Below are 26578 nucleotides of genomic sequence, written 5' to 3'. Positions count from 1 at the left end.
ACAAGAGAGGGATGACAAAGGAAAGGACAGGAAGAAAGTAAAAATAACAGAAGGGCATGAGACAAGGGACGGCCAATGACTGTGATGTTTTTTACACAAAAACAAACATGAATATCTAAGTAAGGTTAAAAATGGTTGAACAAATATGATCAATATTGATATATACTGGGCCCAGTCTACCATGGGAAAAAGGGTCCAAAATGTATTAAAATAAACTTTATTGAAATTTTTGAATCTATAGAAAGTTCAACCATCTGTGCTACAGCAGGTCGAATCTCATCATCTAGCCAGCTGACAGCCGCTAACCAGGCCTGTGAACAGAGAGGGCAGATTACAGTCTGAGAAAACTACACATGCACATACTGTCCTTCACTTTCTAGTGGCATCTCAAACAGCAGGTTCTTTTAGCAGTGTTTTAAAACCATATAGCAATAGACTGGTTTAACCTAGTGCAACAAATTTCATGGCCAAAAAGTTCATTAACATCAGCATTTACAGTGTGTAACTGAGGTTTTGGAACCTAAGAACACGCCAAAGACAAGTGAGTCTGGTCCACTCACTGCGTTTGCATGCTACATCGTCTCTCCAGCAACCCTCACAGGGCAAAAAGTCCTGGGCGCTGGGAAGCTGACAGTCTTGCGTGTCTACGTGTGTCCCTGGAGTTTGCATGCCTTTGTGCTTGTCTGATGATCACAGTGCTTTTCTTTTCAGTGTGCACATTGGTTTTTTGACTATATTTTATGCGGTTCCGGCAGGGAAAAGGCTTGGGTGGAGATTTAAGCATGTTCACACACACACGTCGACATGCAAACACTCACATCGCATGTACCCAGAAATGCACCTCTAAAAGGGTCCCTGGCATTGTGACATTTCACATTTCATTTAAATCCATTAGGGATTATAGCCCTCCCGTTAGGAAGGAAGAGAGGGGGGAAAAAACACTCATGGAATCCATTAGTTTTAAACATTTAAAGGACCATCAAAGATAGACTGATGGAAGGATAGAGGGGTGGGCGGATGGGTGGGTAGTGCTGGTTATACGGAGTGAGGACTGTGTGGCACAGCACAAGTCTGTGCTAGATTAAACAGACGCTCTAATCCCCCATTTCTGCCCCCAAATTGGTTTTCCCTCAATCTCGGCCTTGCCATCCTAATGTGAGAAAAAGAGAAGTAGAGCAGTGGCTGAGGCAAAATAATCAGCACGTTAAAAGCTGTGAGAGCAGAAGAAGAGAGAAAAAAAGAACGAGATGTAACGATAAAGCAATCGAATGGGTGATTTTAAGGGGAGCACGCAGTTTGATTGGGGTCAGTTAAGGATTCCTGAAGTCAAGCTCTGTCCCTGGTCACCTGTAAACGTTCATCAAATGAAGCATTGCTGAGTGGTAGTTCTCTGTGCAGAGTTCTGATTGATACCTACGTCCCAGTACGTGTACATTAGCATTCCTCTTGACTCCCAACCTCACATGATTTTATCGTTCTGGAGCACCACCTTTAAACCAAAAGAACAGGCACATTGGCTCAGACTTGGTCCCCAGTGCCTTGCACTTCGGCTGGGCTCGCAGCACACTGAGTGTTCCAGCTCAATGTAGGTCTCTCCGGGTTGTTATGGGGTTTGCCTCCGGCTCTGGCGGAGCTCGTCTCTCTCTTTGAGCAGGTTAGTAATGGCCGAGCGTATGGCCGGGGTCTGGGGATCTGTGGGTTCCTTCTCTAAGTAGAGACTAAAGTGCTGGGTGCTGCAGGTCAGCAGGCTGTCTGGACTGTAGCCCAGGTGACCTGAGCGTAGCAGCCTCTCGCAGGCCAGTGCCAAGTTCTTGTCCCAGTTTGGAGGGTAGTCTGAGTGGGCCTCGACAATCTCCTTATACAGCTGCCCAGCAAACACACAGACATATACACACAAAAGCAGATGTTACAGCAAATAACAAAAAAGCCCTTGTACGGCACTTAAATCTGCCCCATTATGGTAAATGAGAGTATTGTTGCATGTTGGTTGAGGTCAGACTCACAGTATAAGACAGCTCAAAGAGGCGAGCTTTCCCTTCTCCCTGCATCCTTTCTGCCAGGTCAAACAGAAAGAAAGCAGTCTTCATCCTGAAACAAAGCACGCAGGCTCAGGGCTAAGTGCTGGATGGATGAGCCATGCAGATCCACACTCACAGACGCACCACTCCAATGGAGTGATTTATGTAGATGCCGCCACCAAATAGAATGTACATGTAGATGCTCTACCACACAAGACTGGTTTATGGAGATGTTCTAGCGGGCTAGTATGCATCATGACGCAGCTTTTTATCGGCGCGCTAAAGTATACAACCTCTCCAAAGAGGAAACCAGTGTCTTTTGTAAAAACTTTACTGTACCTGGCTTGCCACATCTCCTCATTTGCGACACGCTCCCAGGACGCAGGATGGAAACTGTTCACACATGAAGGAAAAAAAAAAACGTTTCTTTATCTAAACAGCTTCAGGCGTTGGCTGGTGCACAGTTCCACTAACTATAAATTATTATTTATGTGAATATATTGTTCCACCCGACTGTGCAGGTTTTGATACACTAAACATCAATGTTTGCTGCATAAACATTAAATGACTGAGCAACAATACCAGCTAGCACATTAGACATGGAGTAAAACCACATCTTCCTTTTTCACTTTGTTGACTGTAAACACTTGACCTCTTCTTCAAAAGAATATTTTAGCAGGGTTCCCGAGCTAATATTTGGCTTGTGGGCATCAGCGGACACGCTTGTCGTGGGGGTGTGGGAAATAATGTCACAGTATTCAGTCGTGGATATCTAAGTGAATGAAGGGCTGCTGGCAACAGCAACAGAATATGGAGCTTTGACTAATTCCACTTTTGACACAGTTATTGACAAAATGCAATAAGAAACTCATTATTTTTCATCTTCAGTCTCATTTCAGATGGCTAAGGGCCTTATGTCTTGCTCTGGTTGAATTCACAAAGAGCTGGATCACAGCATGGAGAACACAGGACAACCTCACTGAGGGAAGCTCTGTGGAGTCTGTGGAAGGGTGATTGAGAAGACCACAGAGAGACGAAGGGGCGGACTGTGAGGACTTATTAGTTGGGGTTTATTATCTTTCTGAGTGACTTAGTTGCATTTAAAGATCATGAGTTGTTTTAAACAATAAGCAAAATGATTTTTCTAGTAGGCTGATTTAACCTCTTAAACCCAACTGACTTGCCACTGGACATAATGTTGAGCTTAACTCCAAAGATAACAAATATGTCTGGCTGAACTTTAGAGGAATGTGTATAAAATGATGCACAAGACGTAGAATATTTCCACTTGGTTCTGCCGTAAAAAACTTGGACTTTTGTGTTTCATTTAATTCAGTGTTAATTTAAAACAGTGTTATTGCTTCAATGAAAAGGTGGAACAAGTTGATAGATTTTTTCAACCTAAAAGCTACTTAGGAGGAATAGGGAAAACTGCACGTTCAGGGGTGAAATACATACCTGTGGAGAGACGTTAATGATTCTGTATATTTGTGTATGCACCTGTTGTGTGGCTCACTCCAGTTGTAGATGTTGCGAGTTCGATGGACCCACTTTTCAGGGTGAAACTGCCTCTGAGCTGGCACCAAGTAGTCACACACACCCATGGGCCAACGAGAAAAACTATGTCCCCAGCTTGGGTCTCCATCAGGCAGCCCAATGCAGGCAAACACATGCCTCCTGCAGAAAAACAATCAGAAAGAGGCTTGCTCACATACTCAATTATTATCCATGTAAACACCCCTCTTTCCCCAGGTAACTGCTGATGATGAGACACACAGGAACACCATGCAGACAAACAATTCCTCACATCCCAACATTTTCTAGCTTCCCTCCAGTCCTGCTCACCAAAAGGCTCGGGCCGAGGGTTAATCCCATGGGTCAGTGTTGCCCCACTGAGAGACAGGCATGTTGGCCTGGCAAACACTGCCCCCTGGTGGGCTTGGTATTAACAGGTCTCCAGCTGGTTTCTGGGTCTCAATTCCACTTGGGGGAGCGAGTGATGAGAGTAGGGAGCAGCAATCAGTCCAGAGACGGTTTAACCAAATCAAGTAGATTACTCGACTTCTGTAGTTCATCAAACTCCTTTTATGGCCGCAACAGTTCTATGGGCTTATCTTCTCCCTGCACTCACCGCTGTGTCGACCATCCCACTGATCTCTGCCTCATTAGATCACCCACTTGTTCATTTGGACCATTGTTGCCCTCCTAATTCACTCTCTCTCTCCATTTTACACTCTTCTATTTATCTGTTCAGACCACCCTTTTATTCTCTCTCGGCTCTCTTCCTGTGTCTCAGTCACTTACTGTGTGTTGTGGGACAGAAACTGCTCCAGACTGAAGGTGTCTTTATCCTCGGGGTGGACCGGGTCCCACCAGCGGCCAGGAAAGTGCACCCCAGGGTGGTGCTGCGCCAGCTTGGCCACATACCAAGCGTACGTCATCATCTAGAAAGAAGAAAGAGTACCACCAACTCTGCTCAATCCTTTGTATCCCTGTGATTAGCAGTTAAAGTACCACTCAAGAGTACAATTCACGTAAAGAAAAGGATTTATTGATTTATTTAAGTGGCTTTACCTCCCTATTTGAGGTCATCAAAGGGTTTTTTCTTTTCCCACTTAAGAGTCTAAAGTTGGAGGCTCTTGTTTTCACTTCTTATTTTAATTACATTGCTGTCCTAAAGCACTTTATGATTGTGATTTGAAGAGATATACAAACTTATGATGTACATAATGACTGCGTGTCCAACTCAGAAAGCCTGCCAGAGACTTCCGGACATTAGGCTGTAATTTATTGTATTTTATGAATTTAAGTCCGTTATTACACGGCCATGGTACATTGCTATTTTGTCCAAATCTTTATTTGAAAATAAAGAAATCCTTTTCTGAATTCTCTCTTTCTTACTTGACAACCAAAAGAAACTGAAGCAATGTTCAAATTAGCAGCTTATGGACAAAGAACATATAATTTCAATACAATTACACACAATGCAATAATGTTAAACTCTGTGTTCTTCTGGTTGGCCAGTTCAGTATTCCTATTTTTATACCTACGTTTGTTATACTACTTGAACTGAACACTCAGAGGGAACTTTTACTTAAGTTGATTTTTGGTTCTGAAATTCAACTGTTCCTAATAATACTAAATTATTACTTTTGATTTGAATCAAATATCAAAACTTCAATGAGAACAGCTCAACAAAGACAAGACGGCGGAGAAATCACAGCTCTGACCTCCTGGTCGACCAGACGTGCATCGGGCCGTACACCCTGGCAGTAGTATAAGTAGCGCAGGGAGTTTCCAGGCAGATCTCCTCTAGTCAGGATGATTGAGTCTGTCGGGAAGGAGGCCAGAAGCTCCCTGCCGAACCTCTCGACCACACGGTTTCTGCTCTGATCGCACTCCCTTAGGATTATCAGCACATACACCATCATATTGTAGAATATTAACAAAACACAAGTTGTGTTTACTGGAATTTCAAACAGGGGTTGAGTGCATCCTTACTCCTGCTTAGAAGTGTGTGTGATGTGTACCACTGTGTGTATGCGAGTGCTTGTAGGTTCGCTTTTAAGGTGCTCTGAGGGTAAGTTGTCAGTGCCCCCGCCCCATCCCCTCTGCAGCGCGCTCTGGCTGCCTATCTAATCGTGGGGAGACAGGTGTGATGGGTCTGACAGCACAGGCCATGCTCTCCCCTTGATCAAAGCCGCTCAGTGATGGCTGTCTGGCACTCCCCAGTACTACGCTGGTGTAATCTGCCTTCTCGGACAGCTAACATCTCAGACTGAGCTCTGTGAGTGGAATCTATGTGCTAACCGTGCCTCTCTTTAGCCCCTACCATGGGGTGAGCAGAGAAAAACTTGACAAGTGGAGTTCAGACCTGCGGTGGAGCGCAGAGGAGAAACAAATCAGGTTGACTCAGGGAAAACTTATGCATGGGGATTTTAGAATAAGAGGGGAGTTTTTCTATTTCACAACAGGAGTATTTAAAAGTAACTTCGGATAGGGCTGCTCGATTATGGGAAAAAATATAATCACGATTATTTCAGTCAATATTGAAATCACGATAATTTAACACGATTACTCATTGACTTCTGGAAAGATGTTGCAATTTTTGAACTTAAAAACAGTGGAAAAAGTTAAATAAATCAACAGTTAAAAAAAAAGTGTGAATGTTGCCTTAATACTTTTCCTATTGAAACTTTATTTTTTCATTCAGAACACAAGAGAAAATAAGAGTTTACTTGCAAAACGTAATGAGCTAAATTATTTGTCTGTTTTTGTGATCATTGAGAGCCGAAATCATAATCAGGATTAAATTTTGATTAATTGCACAGCCCTAACTTCAGACACATTTGGCTCCAGTATAGTTACTGCAACAGGGATATTGTTTAGTAATATGTATTCAGTATCAGGACAACCAAAATAAACTTTAAAATAAGAGCAGCTTGACAAACTATTAGAGTTCACTGGTGTACTGCGATTACAATCTTTGTGATTGTAGAATTTGTTTTTATATTTGTCTGGAAAGTATACGTTACAGACTTCATGTCTTAAGGCGGTTACACACCAACCAGACGGCCAACCATCAGTAGAAAAGCCAGTCGGACCGATCAGTCTCCCCGAGTTGGTCCAAAAAGTGCCTCAGAACACACTGAAGAGACAAGACATAATACGTCTCCATAACATCAGGCGGCGCTAATCTGTACTGTTGCCCAAAAAATGAAAACCGGCAGCTGATTGGACGAACGCGTCATGTGGGTTTGTTTTCTTCGGAAATTCAAAGCCAGACTGTCATGGCGGCTTGTTCAGAATACGATCTCATATTGTACTAAAATAGTTCACTGAAACATGTTTCTGAAAACATTTTAAGCGAATTTAAAAGATTTTCGTCAGATTTTGAGAGACTCTAGTCACGCTCATTCCGCTCGCCATTTCCGGGTGAGTCCCGACTGTCCTGTCTCCGACTGAACATGTCAGGTCGGCCAAAATGAAGGCCGACAGCCCCTCAGAAGGACGACGGCACGGATCACACTGAACAGACTTGAGTCACCGACCTCGCCAGACTGTCCAACGGCCGATTATCGGGTTAGTGTGTCAGCGCCTTTAGCCCTACAAAATAAGGTCTTTTAAAGTTTTTTCCCTACACTATATACTGAATTGGATTTGAAATTAAGCAACCAATGGGCAAAAAGGACTGTGAGTCCCACACCTAAAATGCACATTTACGCCAACAAAAATCTTAAAACTTAAACTCAGCATTTTAATCTCAGTCAGTTTCATTTGAAACCCAATGTGTTGTTATACCTAAACAATAAAATACATAATAATATTGTATCTGATATTTATGTTATATTTTGACTACAATGTATGTTTTCATCACACCCAACAAGAAGTTGGTTATTGTAACTGTGTGCAATGCTCACCTGTGATTGGTGTGCACCATATGTGCCAGCACAGCCATGGTGAGGACCCAGCCTGTGGTCTTCCACACCCCCCCACAGCCCAGCCTCCTCTCCAGCTCAGTGTGTGTCCGGCTCAAGCCGATGCCTGCCAGCACACACACTGCAGCATCACTCTGGAGCCAGAAACGCTCAACCTGCAGGAAGTGTGCACGCACGTACGCAGGCATGCAGGCACACACGCACACACTCAGCTGTTTCAGTGCTTTTGTTTGTGATTTATTTGTGTGTAGTGCCTACTGTAAATAGATTTCTCATAGGAAATTTAACTGTAATTGAAACTCAATGTATAAGCATGCTTTTTAGACCACTGCAGGTAAATGAAAACAACAGAAACACTTTGGATTAGAGAGAGGATGTCAATCTGAGTTGAAGTCTCATGGCTCACCACTCCAAGCAGTAGGGGTCTGCTGATGTCCAGGTTGGCTCTCCAAGCAAAAAACAGTGAGTAGACCACCAGCATGGCAGTCAGCAGCCAGGACACTGAGCGACACATCCTACGATAGGAAAGGCCAGTAGTTGTTCAGTTTACAAATATTTTTCATTTTCATTATCACTTCATGAATGTTGTTCCTTATACTCCTGGGCTGTAGTTTCCACATATCTAATCTTGTTTTGAATAAGTCCATAAAAACATTAACGCAAGGATGGAGATCACAAGCCGGGGAGAAAATGTATACACCAGCTAGGGAAGAGGTGCATGATTGATTTTCTAATGCAGACTGAGTCATAATGAGCTGGTGCCAAGCGCTGAATCACAAACTCATTACAGTACAGCTGTAAAATGTACTTATGCACTAAAAAGAAAACACGCTACCCTTGTGGGAATAACAAATCATCATCTGAACCTGAAGTGACACGTTCAAGCCAGAGAAAATGGCTTTTGGTTTTCCTGCCAAAAAATGTATCTAACTGGTTCCGCTGACTGGCCACTAATGCATACTGTCAAGATTCTGTTTTTCTCTTCACGTTGTGTTACCTTGCACAGAATCGCGGGATCACATATCAAACGAAAATCCATCTTGTCAGGCTTCAAGTAAAAGTGTTTGTATCGAACCAATCATTGTCCGGTGAGGAGCTACTGGGTTGGTTTAGGTGTGTGTGTTCGTTCAAAACAACAATGGCGGACGTGATAACAGATGGTTCATCCAATCACCTGCCAGGTATTTTTTGAAATGCCTGCCCTTTCCAAACAGTTTTCAATGACGGCTTCTCAGACGTTTCGGTGGAACAAACCATCTGGCTCAACAGGATACACATTATGCACAATTAGTTTTAAAAAGTCACAAGTAAATGCTGATTTAGTTATAAAATGTTAACATAAAAATTGTTTCACTCCACATTTCAACATTAGGAAAATTAGCATTTGCATGGCTTGCTTTTGGCATCGAATGACATGACCTTGCTCTTTTTCATCTGTGTGTGTATGAAGCCAAGTTTATCAAAGTGCACCCCAGGAGAGGGGGAGGGGGGGCGGCCAGTGCACTACAGAGCCCCAGGGCTACACCAGGCTTTATCAGCTCCACCCCACAGACCACAGAAAAGGCACTGCTTTAATGAATTACTGGATCACACTGCCACATACAAGCAGCGATTTACTTGTACACACAAAAAATTTTTGAAAATCCAAAATACACATTAACCTCTCTTGATTTGAATGCAGAGCCCCGCGACAGCTTGACAGTTAGGTGCCTCAGTGTTTTTTTGTATTCCCTTTTTCTAAGATCAGCATTTTGTCAGTGGTTTTGTTCCCTCTCTTTTACTCCAGGGGATTAGATTTTTGGTTGAAGTGGCTGCTGAGATGTGTGTGACAGAGTTTGCTGTTTTGTATGCCGGCGTCTCGCTCATCCTACCTGTCCCATGAGGAGAGGAGAAGGCCTATTCCTGCCATCACCAGAACAGGAAGTGAAAGGTCTTCCAGGCAGTGGTCCAACTGGGCCCTGTGCACACACAAACACACATATATGATGGACACCAAAGACAAGCTCCATTACCCTCCCTGCTTCTGAACTCAAGGACACCAATTATTAAATGGCCTCCATCCCCTATCAAAACAAACTCCTTGGACTGTGCGTTCCTTCTTTCAATCGGATTGACAGATACGAATGACTGTGTCATCCACCCCCCGCTGTCCCATCCTCTCCTCACAGTGCCTGTCAGTCACAGAGCGCTTGCTCAGAGCAGAGAGATAGTTCCCTGCCTCTTCCTTAATACCCATCTCTATTTGACAGCTTATTGAGTCTCTATATCTCCCAATGTACACTATGTGTGAATGTGCTCACAAGCGTGTGTTTGTGGGTGTGTGTGTCAGCTTCTCCAGCGGGTTTACGTCTCCAGTGCGACATGCCTGTCATGTTCCCCTCTCTTCCCCATCTTGAAGGTGTGCTTGTCCATCAAGCAGCAGGGGTGATGGGAAGGGGTGGGTGCCTGGCAGAGGGGGGGCTGGTAGTGGGGGGTCTTAAGACACACATGCACCCCCATCCCGTCAGCTGGAGAAAGATACCAGGAGAGGGATGACTGCGGTAGTGGTGGTGGTGGTAGCAGGAAGCAGGGGAGGAAATCGGGTGGAGGAGGTGTGGGGGTTGTTAGAGTGGAAAAATACAATTTCTCCAGCTCTATTGCAGTGTCTGTCATCACAGCCTGTCACGCTTAAACACCAGAGCTGAGTGATCATTTCAAACTGCTGGAGAAACAGAACACAGAGATTTGGCCCTCTAAGCAGGTTCAGTTCTGCTTTGATGGGAGAGAGTGGAATGGGGAGAACAAAAGCTGCTGGGGAGAAGAGAGAGAGTTGGGATGCAGAAATGACTATGGGCTCTCAGAACAGATTGGAGTGTTTGTGGTGAAAACTGTGTAAAACACCATAACCAACGCAAAAAGTGGTTGGGTCTCCATCTGTAGAACCATGTGTGCCCGTACTGTGCCTCAGATCAAATCCTGAGTTTTCTCTATTTGTTCTTTTTCTACTCCATCTTTGAATCTAATGTCTAAGTAGAAACAGACACCAAATAAATGACTTTCTGAAACCCGACGATCTGTCATTCGCGGCCTGAGCCTTCCAGGAAAGACTGCTGAAAATATTCACCGCTATCCAGTTCAATTCAATTTAAAATACGTAATAAACAGCAGTGTTTCCTCTATGTTGATTTGACCGTGGCGGCACCCCACAGCAACATTTTCATTCGGACCTGCCCCCACTGCTAAAAGAAAAAAATCCTAAAAGGAAACACTGAAACTGTTAATAATTTAAATGTGTGAACAATTCAGGAAAAAAGAAAGACAAAAAGACCAAGCAGACTCACTTTAGCATTAAAGTCAGGTTTACTGAGCTCTCCGTCTTTGCCTGCAAACAAATAGAATAAAATGAAAACAATTGGTATATAAGTTAACAAATGTCACCAAAGCACATATACAGACTAATGGCAAATGATTTAAAAAAAATCTAAGGTAGTGTGTTAGATTTATTATAGCGGGGCAAGCAGCAAGTACCAAACTGAAGGTGCCATATTCAGCCCTCAGCAGGTGGGTCAGGAGGCCAGACAGGGTGGTCTGATCCCCCCAGCTCCAGCGGGCTGTGTTGAGGTAGGAGGAGATGGGCAGGTAGATGTACGGCAGAAAGCCAGCAAGGAAACACACTCCCAGAGACACAAGGCCCCGCAAAGACAGCTCCTGTTGAGATTGTTCGGAGAGAGATGTTCTCAATATTTGCATGTTCTCCAAAATGGAAGTAAAACTGATCCACATTCAAAAAACCAGCATCCCAAGAAACAATGTTTTAGATTTTTGTCATTACACATGAATTGATATTTAATATACAGTATGGCAAGTGCCTACCCTGAAGATGGGATGGCAGCAAGAATGGGGAAACCTACTGTACAATTATCCTTTTCTTGCCTGTCTTGAGGTTTCTTAAACACACATTTAGAATCTGTTCTATGAGAGCTTTTATAAATAAGACCTCAGAACTTACCCCGAGAGAGTAAAGTCGGTGAAGGACCCAGGGAATGATGACCAGTACATACAACACCAGGGTGTGCTGGTTACAGAGCCCCAAGCCGCAGCACAGCGCTCCCCAATGTGCAATCTGACAAGGTCAAGCATTTTAGTACAGCACTATGAGTTCAATTTGAAGTTATCTAAGGAATGATCAGAGGAAACTGAAAGACAGGTTTCTAATGAGGGTGAAAGAGTTACCTTCCTCCTCTGGGTGGCGTTTTCAGCACAGTGGAAGCTGGCAGACAAAAAGAAGAGCAGACCAACAAAAAGGTTGTTGAGGGCAAAGACCTCTGCCACCATGGACCACTGCCAGCTCAGCCTGGACACAGCGAACAGCCCTCCAGCCAGTACTGCTCCGGGGCCAGGGCCTGCCAACCTGACAGTGAGGGAGGAGAAACCTTCACAATTATACACTTACTTATATTATACATAACTTTAGAAAGATTTGTACTTTCCCACACAAACCCAGGAATATATAATGTGTATTTAAAAACACATATAGTACCAAACTGAGTAATCAGACAACCCAATATTCAAATATACTTACTTAATCACTTTTTCAGTATTTTATTTGATCCAAGTTATACTTCACTGACACAAAAAAGGCAAACCAACAAAGTCAGCAGCTTCAGACAAAATTACATTTTTGCAGTAACAAAAGCCACCACTTCACCCAGACTAATTTGGGGACCCATTATAATCTTCCCTCGACCTAAGTTTGCTTCTCGGACAAGACCTTGAAAAACACCCAGTGAATTGGGCCATTCACATATCATGAGAACTCCCTCCCCAGCAGCCAGTTGATCTCAAGCAGACTGGCACAGAAACGTGGTAGAGATAGCACTTTATCCTCAGCTTCTTAAATATAATGTGTGCACAAAAGTTTCCCCTTCCTCCTCTCCTGTACTGTCTCCATCTCCTTTGCGGTAATTGAAGCAAACTTGGGATAATCTGTCATACGCTAAGACCCACCACTTACTAAAAAATGAGAGACAGAGGGGGAGAGAGAGAGGCGACAAATGATGGGGAGAAGGGAAAGAAAAGAAAAATAGTGCAGAGAAGTGTGCGTTAAAGGGGTGAGACAGCATGCGGGATAAAGGATGAAATATAGAAAAGGGAAGAAAAAAGTTCAAGAAGAGAGAGGGGAAAAAAGAGAAAGGAGGGGGAAAAAGCAGCCCAGTCCCCGGCATGCTGGCTCTGAAATATGAGCAGGCTCGACAATTAGGGAAGTCAGGCAGTATGGCCCTTTCCACCATTGTGTGGAGTGGCTTAGAGTCCTCATCAGCCTATCAGCTAACTGACAGGCAGAGAGCTGCTCTATTCAGCACCGCAGATACAAGCTGCAGGCCAAACGGCTGCCAGGTCCCTTATGACCCCACAATCCCTTGCCGGTGACAGCTTCAAGCTCCATAGCAAATTAGGCGCTCTCACATTACAATCGCAGAAGACAGATTCCATTAACGGTATCTGAAATTGAGTAGAGAGCAGGCCCGTTATCAGACCTGACTCATAAGCACCGCCATTAATCACAAGGCATGATACCATTTATACATTTCCAGCTCTCTGCCTGCCGCTGTGATAGTCAGCCACAAAAGGCCTGATGAGACTTAGGCTAGGGGAACAATGGAGCTTTCTGAGGAAAGCGCGGTAAATCAGGAAAAAAAGGAGAGCGAGAGCAGGGTAGGAAAAAAAAACTCTTGCTTGCTGACTACTTCCCCTTTTTTCCTTGGGTTTTCTCTCTCCTTCTCTCCACTATTTTTCCTCTGTGTTCACTGTAAGGCAAGCTTGGTGAGCGTGTGCGTGCGCACTTGGGGCTGTGTTGATGGGGCGTCTAGGAGTGGGTCTTAATAAGAGATAGCAACGTCTTTCTCGCTGCACCGCTCCAGGAATTAGTTGTAACTTGAAGGAAGGATGAAGAAGGATGGGTTGGAGGGGGGCAGATGGGGGCTTTTATTGAGGTGCAGAGACCCCCCGCACCCATAAATTTCCCTCCCTGCATGACAATTAACCCACAGCTCATACACCTAGCAGGGGGGCTGATTTTGGGGCAGCACTGGGTGCAGAACAGACGTGGGGGTCCACGGACGAGGTTATTACACCAAGTATGTCCCTGCCTTGAAGCCTGGTCTAATAGTCAGGCAGCACTCGTCACATATTCAGAGACACACACAAACATGTACACACGCACATTCCGGTTCTTCAACTTCTTTAGTCTCCCCGAGTGCCTGACAAATCTCTCTGTCAGAGCTTGTCAGTCCATAAGAGCCCAGTGATGTGTGTATAGTGCTGGCTGTAAATGACCTGTCTGTCTGCGCGGGACCACCTGGGTCCCAGTCAGCCCCTCAGCCTCTCCACAGCTCATTCTCCAGGCTGGCTGCTCCCAGGGCGCGCAGATAAAGCAGGACACATTCTGACACCAGTGTGGCCGTCTTCCCTGTTATCATGACTCAATGCAGTGCAGGATGCTGCTGCGCTGAAATGTTGTGGCTCAGTGACAATGGCCTGGTTGAGACGTGGCAGGAGAATGACACAGCTGACAACGAGACTATATTACCCTGAACTGATCCACCCTGCCAAAATGGCTGTGTCATCATCACTTGGGTAATTAACTGAATCAAATAGTATGCATAAAGCCTGGAATGAAGCACAAACTTGGTAATAAATGGTAATAATTCAACTTTTGTTTTGCTAAAAATCATATATAAGGAAAGGAAGACGGTGAAATAGAAAAATAATTTGAAATATTTAATTTAATACAAAACTATTCTGAGCACAAGTTCAAACTGAAAGATCAAAGGTAAATAAATAAAAAACAATGATACAACAGGCTCTGGTAAGCAATGCCCCCTTCAAGGACACAACAAAAGCGCAATATAATCACTTTGAAGTGTCAAAATGGGACCTGCCTCATTTACCCTCTCAGTTCTACAGTATGGGCCAGAGACGTGCCAGCACCAGTGTCTGTGCTAAATAACGGCACACAAAAAGCCTACACCAGCACTCTGCACTGAATAAGGCTTCACAATGGAGCTGGCCAAGGGAGCCACTGTCACACACCACCCCGGGGAACAGACAATACCACAGCTGTGCCATCGCGGATCAGCGCTACACTGTTCTCTAACCGAGTAGTGGTTTGGGAAGCAGCGCTGGAAAAGAATCACACATTCCTGAAGAGGGTAGAGAGCCCGAGAGAGGAGGTGGCCTGCTCGGGCTGAGGCTGAGGTTTCCAGCTGGCCCTCGCTGACACCCTAGGGCTCTCCTCTGGCCAGGACACCAGGCAGGGTACTTAGTAGCTATTATATGACAGTGGTAAGTGTCTGATGCACTGCTTTGAAATTTCAAAGCCAAGTAGCAGCAATTAATATACAAATTTAAACTTTGGAATACTTATTTTCATAACAATCAAGTATCAAAAACTGAGGAGGACACGCTGTTGGATGCTGTCCTCCTCTCCTACTCTTTCTTCAATGCCTAACAAATCCATCTCTTTCTCTCGCAGTGACCCTGTCTTTCTGCTTGAGCAGCACTGGTTGAAGCCTGAAAATATTGTAAACAAATTAATAACATAACTAATTACACTGGTCGGACTGTTCAGCTCTGTTTCAGACTGATACCTCCGGTTCAGGCTGGTCCTCATCCTCAACACGTGCCTTTTTCAGTCGCGGAAAATACTTTTCAATACTCATCTGGATTGAAGCAGCAAACATTCAGTGTAAGAGTAAAAAATGACATAACATTATTTATAATAGGCCTATGTTTATTTGATTCACAGCTGCTACATATAGTGTTTTGACCTTGACAACCCAACTGCACTTTACGGCAAACTTGCTTATATAAACTTAACTTTCTAAAGCAGGCACAATCGCTTGTTTGCTAAGGGTCGGGTCGGGACTCCAACATTAACACACTGCCAACATTGTAGTCAGAATATAAAATATTTTTTATAGGATTATTTTAATGTGCGATTGTGTAAAGGTGTTCACGAGATCCTTTCGTGAACTTGTGAATTTCACCAGCCATCTTCTCTCATTTTGATGGAGACAGACGCTGTGTGCACAGAGGGGAGTGGCTGTGTGTGTATCTGTGTCTGTGTCTGTGTGTGTGTGTGTGTGTGTGTGTGTGTGTGTGTGTGTGTGTGTGTGTGTGTGTGTGTGTGTGTGTGTGTGTGTGTGTGTAAGAGAGAGACGTGAGCGACAGAGAGACGGAGGAGAGCAGGGAAAGGAAATGCAGCTTAACGAATATGCTGCGTGTTTTAAATAGCTTTAAAAAATATTTCAGTGAATAACGAAACGCAATATGTGGCGGCCGCTGTTGATTGTATGGCGCACCGCCAGAAATTAGTATATGTGTGGGAAACACTGCTGTGTTACAAACTGGGGGCATGGACCTAAAAAAGACATGGACATTTACCAGGCAGGAACAGTTTAAAGAAAGATTCTATGGAGTTGCATTATGGCAAATGTAGGATCTAGTGTTTTGGATGCTTAAGCTATACTTGACACTGAATGCCAGGATATCTCAACCTCTGCTGCTTTGATTTTGACAATTCTTCTTTTAAATTCATCTCCTCTTAACTTTATGGAAGTGCAATACTAAATCACTGGAGTGCCCATTTAAATTAATGATTTCAAGCAAATTGTAATTAAAGACTAACCAAATGATATGTTATTGTTTTACGTGTGCAATGACTATTTGTTATTTTATTTAGCATAAAATTGCCATAAAGTACACAACATTTCTAACTTATATCATGATTATTTTATTGATATTACATATTTTGAACTCATTAGGCTGTTCTCATCGGTTTGTATCATATCTTTTTCCAAATTATTTGGTGTGAAATTATCTTTCAAAAAATCCAATTGTCATCACCAAAATATCCCATTATTGAGTAAATAATATAATACATTATTTTATTCTTTCAGTATTGCCCAGCCCAAACCTTTTTTTATAACGGACTTTCAAAAGAGTATATTGGAATCTGGAATCCCAAAGCCTAATTTTCAGCCAGTCACTAAACCTGGCACTTCCATGTCTTTCCTGCCCCCCCCGGTGTACAAGAGGAGGATGTTTGCTCAAACAGAAAGGAGGGTAAAAAAGGGTCCAGGCTCTGCTGCTCAGAAACCCCTCCTCCAGGAGGCCGCTCCAGTGCTCCAAGTGCGTGTAAAATTAATCACCACAATTCTGCTCAAACAATGCAGCCACTGACATGACAATTTCTTCCAGAATGCCATCTTAATCTCCACCCAACACACAAAAATTACAGGAAGAGGAAAAAAAAAAAAAAACTATTTACAAAAATCCTGTGTTTATGCAATTCACTGAATGCCATTTTTATTGCTGCTTTTTCCAACAAAGTCATTAGGCACACACCAGTGATACACAAATGTTGCTGTAAAGATTCCATTAACTAATTCTGGGTGAATTGTAATTGCCGAGTCTGATCCGTCTCCGTGCCTGGTGCCTTATTAAGACTGCCTGTGGTGGGTGAGAAATGTAATATTGACGTCCGAAGCTGACACAATCTTGGGCCCACGGGCGAAAGGAATATTAAACTGGTACTGTATTCTGCTGTCTATCTAGCCCTCCTCCTCTCTATCCCCATCCCATAGCCAGTAATGAGGAAATAACATCTTCATTAGACATCTGTTTAACTGTATTAGAGGATGAGTCCTGGGGGAACCATTGGTCATGCTGAGGATGGGGGAAGTAAAAGAGGTCTGTTGGACTACAATATGACGGATAAGATACTGCAGAAATGGAACAAAAGGTCCAGAGATTGGGGCCTTTTAAATAGACAAACCTAAAATTGTCTTCTGCATTTTCAGAGCAAAATAGGAATGGGTGTATTCTCTATTGCCACTTGGGAAGAAGATTTTATCTGACCATAGCAGATGTGAGAGGGAGGGGCAGCTTTGCCACCTGCAGGGAGAGGTAGGAACATTATCCAACAAAACAACTCTATTTAGCTGTTTACGAAATATAACAACTCACACACAAAACTATGCAAATGGCTGTAAAACAACAATCTCCACACACATTGCTCCTGACATGACCCCAATAAGATACACACAACCCCACCCCTGTGAAAAAAACGACCCACCTGAGCAGGGAGGGATGGCACCATCAGGACCATATGGTGAAGTTCCTTATAAGGAGCTGGGGACGTAGCACAAGGCAGGGGATGGCACGCCGCCCACCCTCAGGTCCACTGAGGTATCAGCTGTGCCACATGGGCCAGCTCTTGGTGGGGGAGCCTCTCGCAGGTGTGCTTTATGTTTTGAGGGCCGCCATGGAAAGGGGAGGCCAGGCACCTTTGGTGCGCTTGAACAGTCTCGTTATGTAACAAAAATTGATGACAGTGTTGTGAGGTTGTTTTTCTGCTCTGATGGCTGTAAGAACACTAACGTGTCTGCACCTGATTTCTCAGGATAAGCTCGGGAATGGAGAGAGATTCCTCCCAGGTAGCAGAGATTCAGAGCAGCTTTAGCAGATAAACTGTGAAACGAAAGAGCACAGAATACCAAGCTGTCTGGATTATCCCACTATAAAGGGTGCATTCCTCTAGAGACTCTTGGCTAAGGCCTTTAGCATTCCAGAGGCAAAATGTTTCTTTCTGTGAACCTCCAAGTGCAATCGATAGTAATTATCATTACGTCCACCATCCTCAAAGGCTTGTCAGGCCATGGTGGGAAAACATAACAAGACATGCAATTTGGCCATCAAACCATATGATCAAGCCAAGAGAACTGTAATTGACAAATCAAAGGATGGCTAAGTGCTACATTTAAACTTATGCAAGAGAGAGAAGTGGCTTCCAAGCCTATCAACTTACATTCCCCCACATTAAACACGGCAATCTGGCCGACTAATTTAAATTGATACATCAAAGGCTTGCCATGTTGGGTGTACTCCAGATGAATTTCAAGGTCTTACAATTTACTATTTGAGAGAAACTGCCTTCAAGTACCCATATTAACATTTTGCCATCTGAAAATAATCATACAAAGTGATGATTTGTTTGGGGGAGTCTACTCAGCTGATGTGAACCTAAAAATAAGAAGTAGTGAAAAAGTTTATAAGGGCCTCAAAGGGACAAAAACGACAAAATACATCTCAGAACTTAATTAAGTTGGTGAAAATACACAGCAAACTGGCGTCACTGCAAGGATGGAGCAGGTACGAACGGGTGTTAACTGGTCAGTTTTGGCATTTCATCTGAGGGAAAGGCCTAGCCAGACAATCCCTGCAGGGATGTGGCATGACATCTATGCTAGTTGTCTTGGTATGGTCAAAGCACCCAATGCCCTCCATGCCAGAACCAAGAGGGAGGTCTTGACCATCAGGAAACCCTCTCCCCCCCTTTCACCCTGATCATCTTGTGCCCTCTCCAGTAACCCCTCACCAGGCAGAGTCTGCCAGCTGATCCATAGCCACAAGCTCATCCCAAACTAGGCTCTGAGTAGATAATGACTAAAACCTTTTATGCTATTTTTCAAATTGAAAGCATAGATTATACGTTCATACTTAAGAGCTTATATGGTGTGACTGGGTACTCTAGCTGAAGTCCTCACTACCCATCATCCCTTGTTGGGGAGTGGGTAGGGTTGGAGGTCCTCAAATGACTTTTTACTTGACCGTAATCCAAAATTGGATCTAAATCCCCAGAGATTACAAACAAGGCTACAGTTAACATGCACACTGTGAGCCAAATATCACTCAGACTGCATGGATATTTTCTGGCCCTCAAAATAGCTGTCTGTAAATGTCTGGCCAAGAACAGAGTCCAATCCTCCAATTGACTGGTAACTCATCAAATGTATTAAGACTAGGGGGGCATTATGGAAATGAAGCCTAAAAGCCCCAAAGAAGTCTTCCTTCCCTTTCTTGTTGTCCTCTCTTTATTCTTTTCCTGTCCTGTCCTGGAAAGAGTGGTTGAAGCTGGCAAGTTTTGATTCACCTCTGAGAAGCAGTAAGGCGAGGCAGGGTGTAAGGCTGATGCAGTCTGGGCTTAAGGCCAGTCCCCTGGGGAGCACTTCCGCCTAAGCCCCTGCCCTACTGCAGCAGGGCTGACCCTATACCCTGACCTACTCCGGACCACCTGCCACCTAGCACACACTGGCCAAGCACACAGGAAGTATGCCCACAGGGCTCGACAGTGCGAGCGTTTCACTCCCATTTGCCACTAAAAATAGAGGTGTGCTAACTATAAAATGTATTTAGGAGCACATGTGTGAATGCCATAACATTAGGGTATTTTCACACTTTCTCGCAGATTATATTCATAGCGAGTTCAGACCAAAGATTCGCGACTAGAAGAGTTGATACTTGTACATACAGTTGAAGCAGAAATTATTACAAACCTAGTATACCTTTTGTATTCAAATAAATGAAATCACCTTGCTTGCAAATGTCTCCTCGTATGTCTTATTAAATCATTGCGCCCCTAAAATTGTTTATGCGTGCTCCTTGGCAAAAAAAGTTACTGTCGAGCCCTGGCCCAGTGTCGAGCACCTGGGAACACACACAACTCCATTTTCACCTGCTTTCTCCCACTATGACTGGGTCATCACAGCTCGCCAAGGAGTACAGCAGGAAGAAATTACATCATATTCAACAATTCCTATTCTGGAAGAGTAAATTAGACGTATATGACATGCTTGGAAATGCCCCAGTATGCATAAACAGTGACAAAAAGGAAAAATGTTGACACTAAGCTGCCACCAACAATGCAATGTGGAAAATTACTAAGATCAGCAGAAGGGTGATGTAAGGTAGTCCGGCCAACCGTGGGAGATAAACACACACACAAAGACAGAAGTGGTAAAATACTCCTTACGTGATAGGGTCAGCAGCAGGCAAAACTGCTGGGTGGTAGATGGCAATACAGAGACCATAAACTGTGTTCATGACTGAGTGAGGGGAGAGATGGTTGAAGAGAGGGGAGAGGGAGGAGCAGAGTTAGTGATCCTGTTCCTCTCAGACCCAGGAGGCAGAAGAGGGAGATAAGAAATCGTGCCATGTCAGGATTGGGAGCATGCTGGGCAGTGGGGGGGCAGGAGAACAGGGACGTCGAGGTGGGGGTTGGAGGGCGCGATAATTGTGATATACATACACACACACGCACGCTCACAACGGGTGGCTGATGGGTAAACAGGCAGCGCAGGGTAGTGGGAGGGAGGAGTGTGGCTGGGCTCTGCTCCTGAATACTGAACAGAGGATCAGGAACGACACTGCCAGTCTGTCAAGACCCAAAAATACCACTCTCTGTTCCAGACAGCATCAAGATGCAAAACATCAGTAAGGGAATGTTTAAAGACCCCCGCCACTCCAAAAAGTCTCCTTTTTATTGTTACTTCCCTTGGATGTTTGACTTTTGCTATTTAGATTGATGCATGTGCAGAGTATGTCACTAGAAGGTTGCTGTTAGATTTCTCTCCTGAAGGGGGACAGTTTATCTGTGCTTTCCTGAAATCTAAGTTTGAGACATATACATACACACAAGCACAATTTTGTGGCATCACATCTTTTGCAGATGCCAATTATGAGAGAGAGCTAAACCACTTAAAATGCCTTATCTGGGAATTATTTTAACGCACATTCCTTAAAATAAAAGCACAGTAATCGCAGAGCAGAGGAATAACTCAAACACATTAACAAATTGCCTACCTGCAGACAGTAATGCAGAGGGCACCACAAGCTGCAGCCCCCAGCAGGCTACTCATCAGGTTGACACTGTGGGCTGGAGAAAGTGAGGGCAGAAGACACATAGCCAGGCGAGCTAGTAGGGTAAAGACAGGGTATCCTGGAGGATGGGCCACCTAAGAACAAAATGATAAAGTATGAAATCCAAATCCAGAGACGCAATGAGAGATAAAGTCACTACTTCAAGAGAGCAGCACATAAACACGGTAATGCTTTAGTCACAATGTGCTTGAGTACACAGCAAGCTAAGATGTTGCACTAGTATATAGGATTAGGAGGAGTGTAAAGAATTTCAAGAAAAAAAAAGCAAGGATAAAAAAAAGCCAGAATGAGAATAAAGGAGGTGACCACGAAGCAAGAGTGAAGCAGTAAGGTTGTGTTATTATTACTACCCACGTCTGACTGAGTGGGTAATCTAGTTGCTCCTCTGCCCACGGTAGATGCCAGTAGTGGTGTGCTGTAGAGCTGCAGTAATGGAAAAGCGAGACACACTTCCCCTGGCCCGACCGCAAACTGACTCTGCTATGATACCAGAGCCCTCCTCACCCTCTCTTCCTCCCTCTTCTCGCTTATTTTCCTCTGGCCTCTTCCCAAGGACAGTGTAGATCCCTAGAGCCCGTGGTAGAGCACGTGGTGCTCACCAGCCCCAGCCCCCAAACCACCTCCGAGCCGCAGTCATTCTCGCCTGGGGGATCTCGGCAATCACAGCAATTAGCCGCTAAGTCTCCTCCACCCAGATAAGGGCTCAGTCATTAAACACAGGCTCATTCGCTGGCACTGATAACATGAATCATGCAGGCAGGGAGAAGGGGCAGCTCTTCAAATGAGCACAGAGCTGAAAGGTGAGTGTGACTACCTCGCCGGTCACCTCAGACACAAACAACTCCACCCAAACCAAAAGGACAGGTTAGGAACAGAGCATGTAGGTCAGGAGAAGTCAAAGAGAGAAAGAGAAGTAATGTAGTGAATAAAAGAAAAGAAAAAAAATAGCAGACAGCTTGGTGAACTAAGTGTTTGCGTCAGACAGGTACGTGACTCCACCAAAATGAACATCAGTTAAGAGCAAGTGGAGGAGGAACTGTGTGGCCGACAGGAGTGGACAGACATGCAACAAAAGGACAGCTGAGGGACAAGGCCACAGGGAGCATGGGGAAGCAGAACTCTGGAGCTCTGGGGATCAGAAGGGGGGGCCAGTAGCCTGGGGCCCAGGGACGGCCTGCAAGGCCCTGGGGAGGCCTGAAAAGCAGACAGGCAGGCCACACGGACTGCAGCACTAACGGCAGGATTACTGGCATAGTGACACCGACACAGCCTCCCTAAAAGGATCACAGCGGCGTAATAAACTTTATTAAATAATAAAACTTATTATAACTGTTAACCCGATTTAGTTCATTCTTCGCGGCTTACACACACACAAAAAAGAGGGGTGGATATAATAAGCCTTATACCGTACATAAGGCAAAGCCTACAAAAGCCATCGCCTTACCATTGACTTTAATTGGATTTGAAAAACGGGTTGCAAATTATAGCATTCTCTACTTGCAACTTAGTAAAATAAGTGTATAGAAAAGAAGGGAAAAACCTGTGGACTGAAAGTAAATTAATCTGCTTTCTGCCCATGCTTAATTAAACTTCCTTAATGCTTATAAGAGTTAATGAGTGAATTGATTAAACAATACAGCTAATACTTACCCCCAGCTCACAAGCAGTGGTGATCAGCTCTCCTGTGGAAGAGAATAGTGAAGGAAATTAATGTAAACCCAATAATTATTATTAAGAGACAAGTCTGCTCCCAAAGTTTTCCCAAATCAAATACTTGCACTGGGGTTTTGCATTAATTTGCCAGGATCAAAACCTACAAATCTTCCCAGTGTGACATTTCCTAAGCGGCACGCTCATTCTCTTCATCTCTCGCTTCTCCCCTGATGCTTCCCTTCCCGTCTCCAGCACACACAGATATAAACACACACACACACACACACACAAACCATTAGACTCCCTCTCCAATGCTCTGTCACACAAGGACACACATATGCTGATCTGAGAATAATGCTTCCAGTCCCATCCTCCCCATGCATCAGGGTCCTTTTTCCTTCTTTTTTTTTTACTGCCGCTCTACGTGCCTCTCTCCTGCTCCCACACTCCCAATGCCTCGTTTAGTCTGTTGGGCACAAACAGAAAGGCAACGTTGGTGACAGCCACAGAATGAGGTAAGCTGTAAAAATAGGAGCTGCTTGCACAATTTTTTGACAAGCTCTGTGTGAGGCGCAGAGAAAAACCATAAAAGCTATTTGAAAAAGCTTTAATGTATCTGGGCACAAACACATTTGTGCCAGAATACACCCAGAGCGTTTCAAATTATACTGATTTCCCACCCAATGTTTGCATCTCCCACTCATGAAAATTGAAATTTGGTTCAGATTAAATGACATTGATAAATGTTTGGGTTCAAGACAGCTCCCTCTACTGGTACTAGATGGTTAGACATATTCTCCATCCAATACAGCCAATAAAACAGCGGCCTAGTTTCCTGCATCAGCAGCACTGACAGGATAGTCAATCTATTACTTCACCAGCATACAAGCTACAAGTAGGATGCCTAGTAAATTAATACACAAAGCCTTGTAAACTAATTATATTAAAAAGGTAAACATTTTGACCAAAAATGAAAAACAACAGAGTAGAGGTGGTTATTTTCAATCAAAGCATCTATAAGTTTTTATACATGTTCAAATTAAACATTTCAAGAGCAAGGACATTGAACAGAACGGCTGAGTTTCAGAAGGCATTGGCTGCATCACGTATTTTGCAACCTTGCCGATACAGTGAATTACTATGCCTAAATTTCTGCCACATGAGGAGCCCTAACTCTTATCACTCTAATTGACCATGAAGTCAGAACTCCTCCACCTGCACAGCTTAAATGTTTTCTCAGCTCCATTTCACCTGGCATGAGCCGCCAGCTACCTGCCATCATTTTACATCACACTTTTTCATCCCTCATCGGTTTCTCAATTTCACTTATTTTCCCTCAGTAGTGGCACACTTTTACACCATTCAACACCGAGAACCTCAAACTAATACTGAGCCAAAACATCCATCTCAGTGCCACAGAGATGCAGTTCTGCAGCCCCAATACTAAAAAGGGAAAAATATTGACTCAACAGGGGAGCAGAATCGGTGCCAAGAGTCTTTGTGATAGTGGAGCATGGGCACCCACACCAGTCTTCCCATAATCCCCATCATTTCCACACTCCACATTCCTAGACAACAGCGTACCCGCGGGGCTGTGCTCAAGCCTCTCCAGGGCACACCACACCTAAAGAGATTAGGACACAGAGACGGAGACCTGGAGAATTCGGAAGGGTGTTCAGCTGGCACTATCAGAGCGGGCATCCTGCACGGTCCCTAAACACTGTGGAGAAAGGGCTGGCCATTTTTTTTCAAAGGCCCCATTCGCTAGACAGCAGCACAACCAGCAGGGCTACTCAGCGCTCCAATTGCCTGTGCAAAATGTGCATTCCCCTCCACAGCAGCTTGTATTCCAGAGCAGCGCAAACCTAACAAGCAGAGCCTTCATGCCCTCAAGTCCACATTTACAAGTTTGTAACCTTGCTATCACTTCTAAACACTGTAATTGTGCAAGGCAGTCCTTCATAAACTGCATTACAAGAATGTTGGAAAACATGTTGGCCTACAACATAGGAAGGTACTGAGTGAAATACATTTGGGTCCACTGTAAAGGCTGGTTAAAGAAGAGTGCAAATTAAATGTATGCATACACACATTCAATTACAAACAACCCATATTATTTATAAGTCAATGGCTGTCAACAATACTTTGTCATTACACATGGTGTCTATATTATCCACCATGGCAGTGCAGTCAGTGGTAGAAATAATGCTCTAATATTTTTTTCTTCTTCTAGTTCTGAAGAAAAAACAGCCAAAGTTAGTCAAAATCAGTCAGATTTGTAAAAAGGGAGACACCTTTCTAATAACTAATAAATGTTTAATTTCAGTGCAGGTGACTGAAATTAGGTTTGGGTCAAATGGGAAAAGTTAATATAATAATAATTATCTCAGCATAAACTGGGCCAAATTTGTTTTTGATCCTGACATCAGAGTATCATTAAAACATTTTTAGTTTCAAAGGAACCTTCTTATCACATCCTTTCAGTCAAAAGTAACACTGAATCTCTTTTGTAGACATTATCTACATTTTAAGAAGCTTTCAAAACTCATTTATGTAATAGAATAAATTAACTTAGTTGCCCCACCAGGACAGAACATTAATCTTTGTGTCACCAAAGACAATGCACACAGTCAAAACAATGCAAGCAATATACACTTCACAAATCAATAGATAGGCTACAACTTATGTAATTGAAATCTCAGGTCATGGGGATATAAGTTTGTTCATTATACTGATTGCACATGGTACAAAGAATCCCTTATAGCCTATATATTTTTCTTTACCAGAAATGTTGTCCAGAAGGCAGTATCTCAAATGTATTAACACTATTAAATCTGCCTTCATCAATATTAAATCATTAGCACAGAGTAGACTGTGAAAAAACGGTGCTGGTGTGTGAACTATATATGTTCTTGCAGGTAAACTTAAAGCTATTAATTACGGACCTATGCAAGCTCTCTAATAATATATCTTATGTTTCTTACGTCATTAAGATGTGTATTTTAAAATATATGTATTAGTGTATGTTGTTTTGAAGCAAGCTTTATGTTTCTCATATTAGCATAGGATTGGGTTTTTCGATGTTATGCACCTGTACCTGCAGTACCACCATAGACTGTAGTACCACGGACAGCACCCGCTTAGCTGCAGGAGCTAGCTACACCAACAAGGAGACACACGATTGGCTGCCTGGTAACAAACAAAGCCACATGACCAAGCGAGCATTAGCTAGCTAGGTAGCTAGCTAGTACCAACCTGAGTCTCCACCGGGGACAGTTCTCTGCACACAGGGCACATACAGAGCGGTTACACAAGCGACAGTAGTGCCTGTCAGTATCCAGCTTGTCCTCTTCTCCGTAGACATTTTCTTTATGGATAAATACCTTCTTATATACTGTCTATGATAAATACCGATGGTTTTCAAACAACTGCGACTGACTAGCTAGCAAGCTAGCTAGCTGCCGTTAGCATCCATACATTTCGAACGCTGGGGACTAAAACATTAAATAGAACTGTAGCTAAGCTACCAGTGACCTGTAAACCGACATTAGTCTAGAGCTGAAGTAAAGTTAATATACCATCAAGTAAAGACTTAACTTTACGGTATAATTTAAGGAGGCTTAACAGTTAGCTAAATTGAAACGTTTCTGTTCCCGGGAAGAAGCAACTTAGTTCACGCCAATGAGCCGAGGTAAACTCGCGATACTA

General features: G+C 43.7%; 1 protein-coding gene across 2 annotated transcripts; it reads right to left on the bottom strand.

The window, feature by feature from the left end:
• Positions 1–201: 201 nt before the first annotated feature.
• On the bottom strand, positions 202–26578 carry tmem260 (transmembrane protein 260). 2 transcript variants are annotated; one of them, XM_039786664.1, is made up of 16 exons: positions 26126–26578; positions 22868–22899; positions 21140–21291; positions 11669–11846; positions 11445–11558; positions 10964–11143; positions 10777–10817; positions 9328–9414; positions 7863–7971; positions 7439–7611; positions 5249–5420; positions 4323–4462; positions 3519–3695; positions 2358–2411; positions 2004–2088; positions 202–1864 (listed from the first exon to the last, which is right to left on the bottom strand). In XM_039786664.1, exons 1-16 carry the CDS (start codon positions 26232–26234, stop codon positions 1604–1606), a joined length of 2064 nt encoding a protein of 687 aa, XP_039642598.1. In that variant the 5' UTR covers positions 26235–26578; the 3' UTR covers positions 202–1603. The 2 variants fall into 2 exon arrangements, with proteins under 2 accessions (XP_039642598.1, XP_039642599.1); XM_039786665.1 differs by lacking the exon at positions 26126–26578 and adding an exon at positions 23035–23135.

This window comes from Perca fluviatilis, chromosome 20 (assembly GCF_010015445.1).
Source record: "Perca fluviatilis chromosome 20, GENO_Pfluv_1.0, whole genome shotgun sequence".
NCBI lineage: Eukaryota > Metazoa > Chordata > Actinopteri > Perciformes > Percidae > Perca > Perca fluviatilis.
Note: the sequence above shows the minus strand (reverse complement) of the source record. Positions and strands in the feature narration are given on the sequence as shown.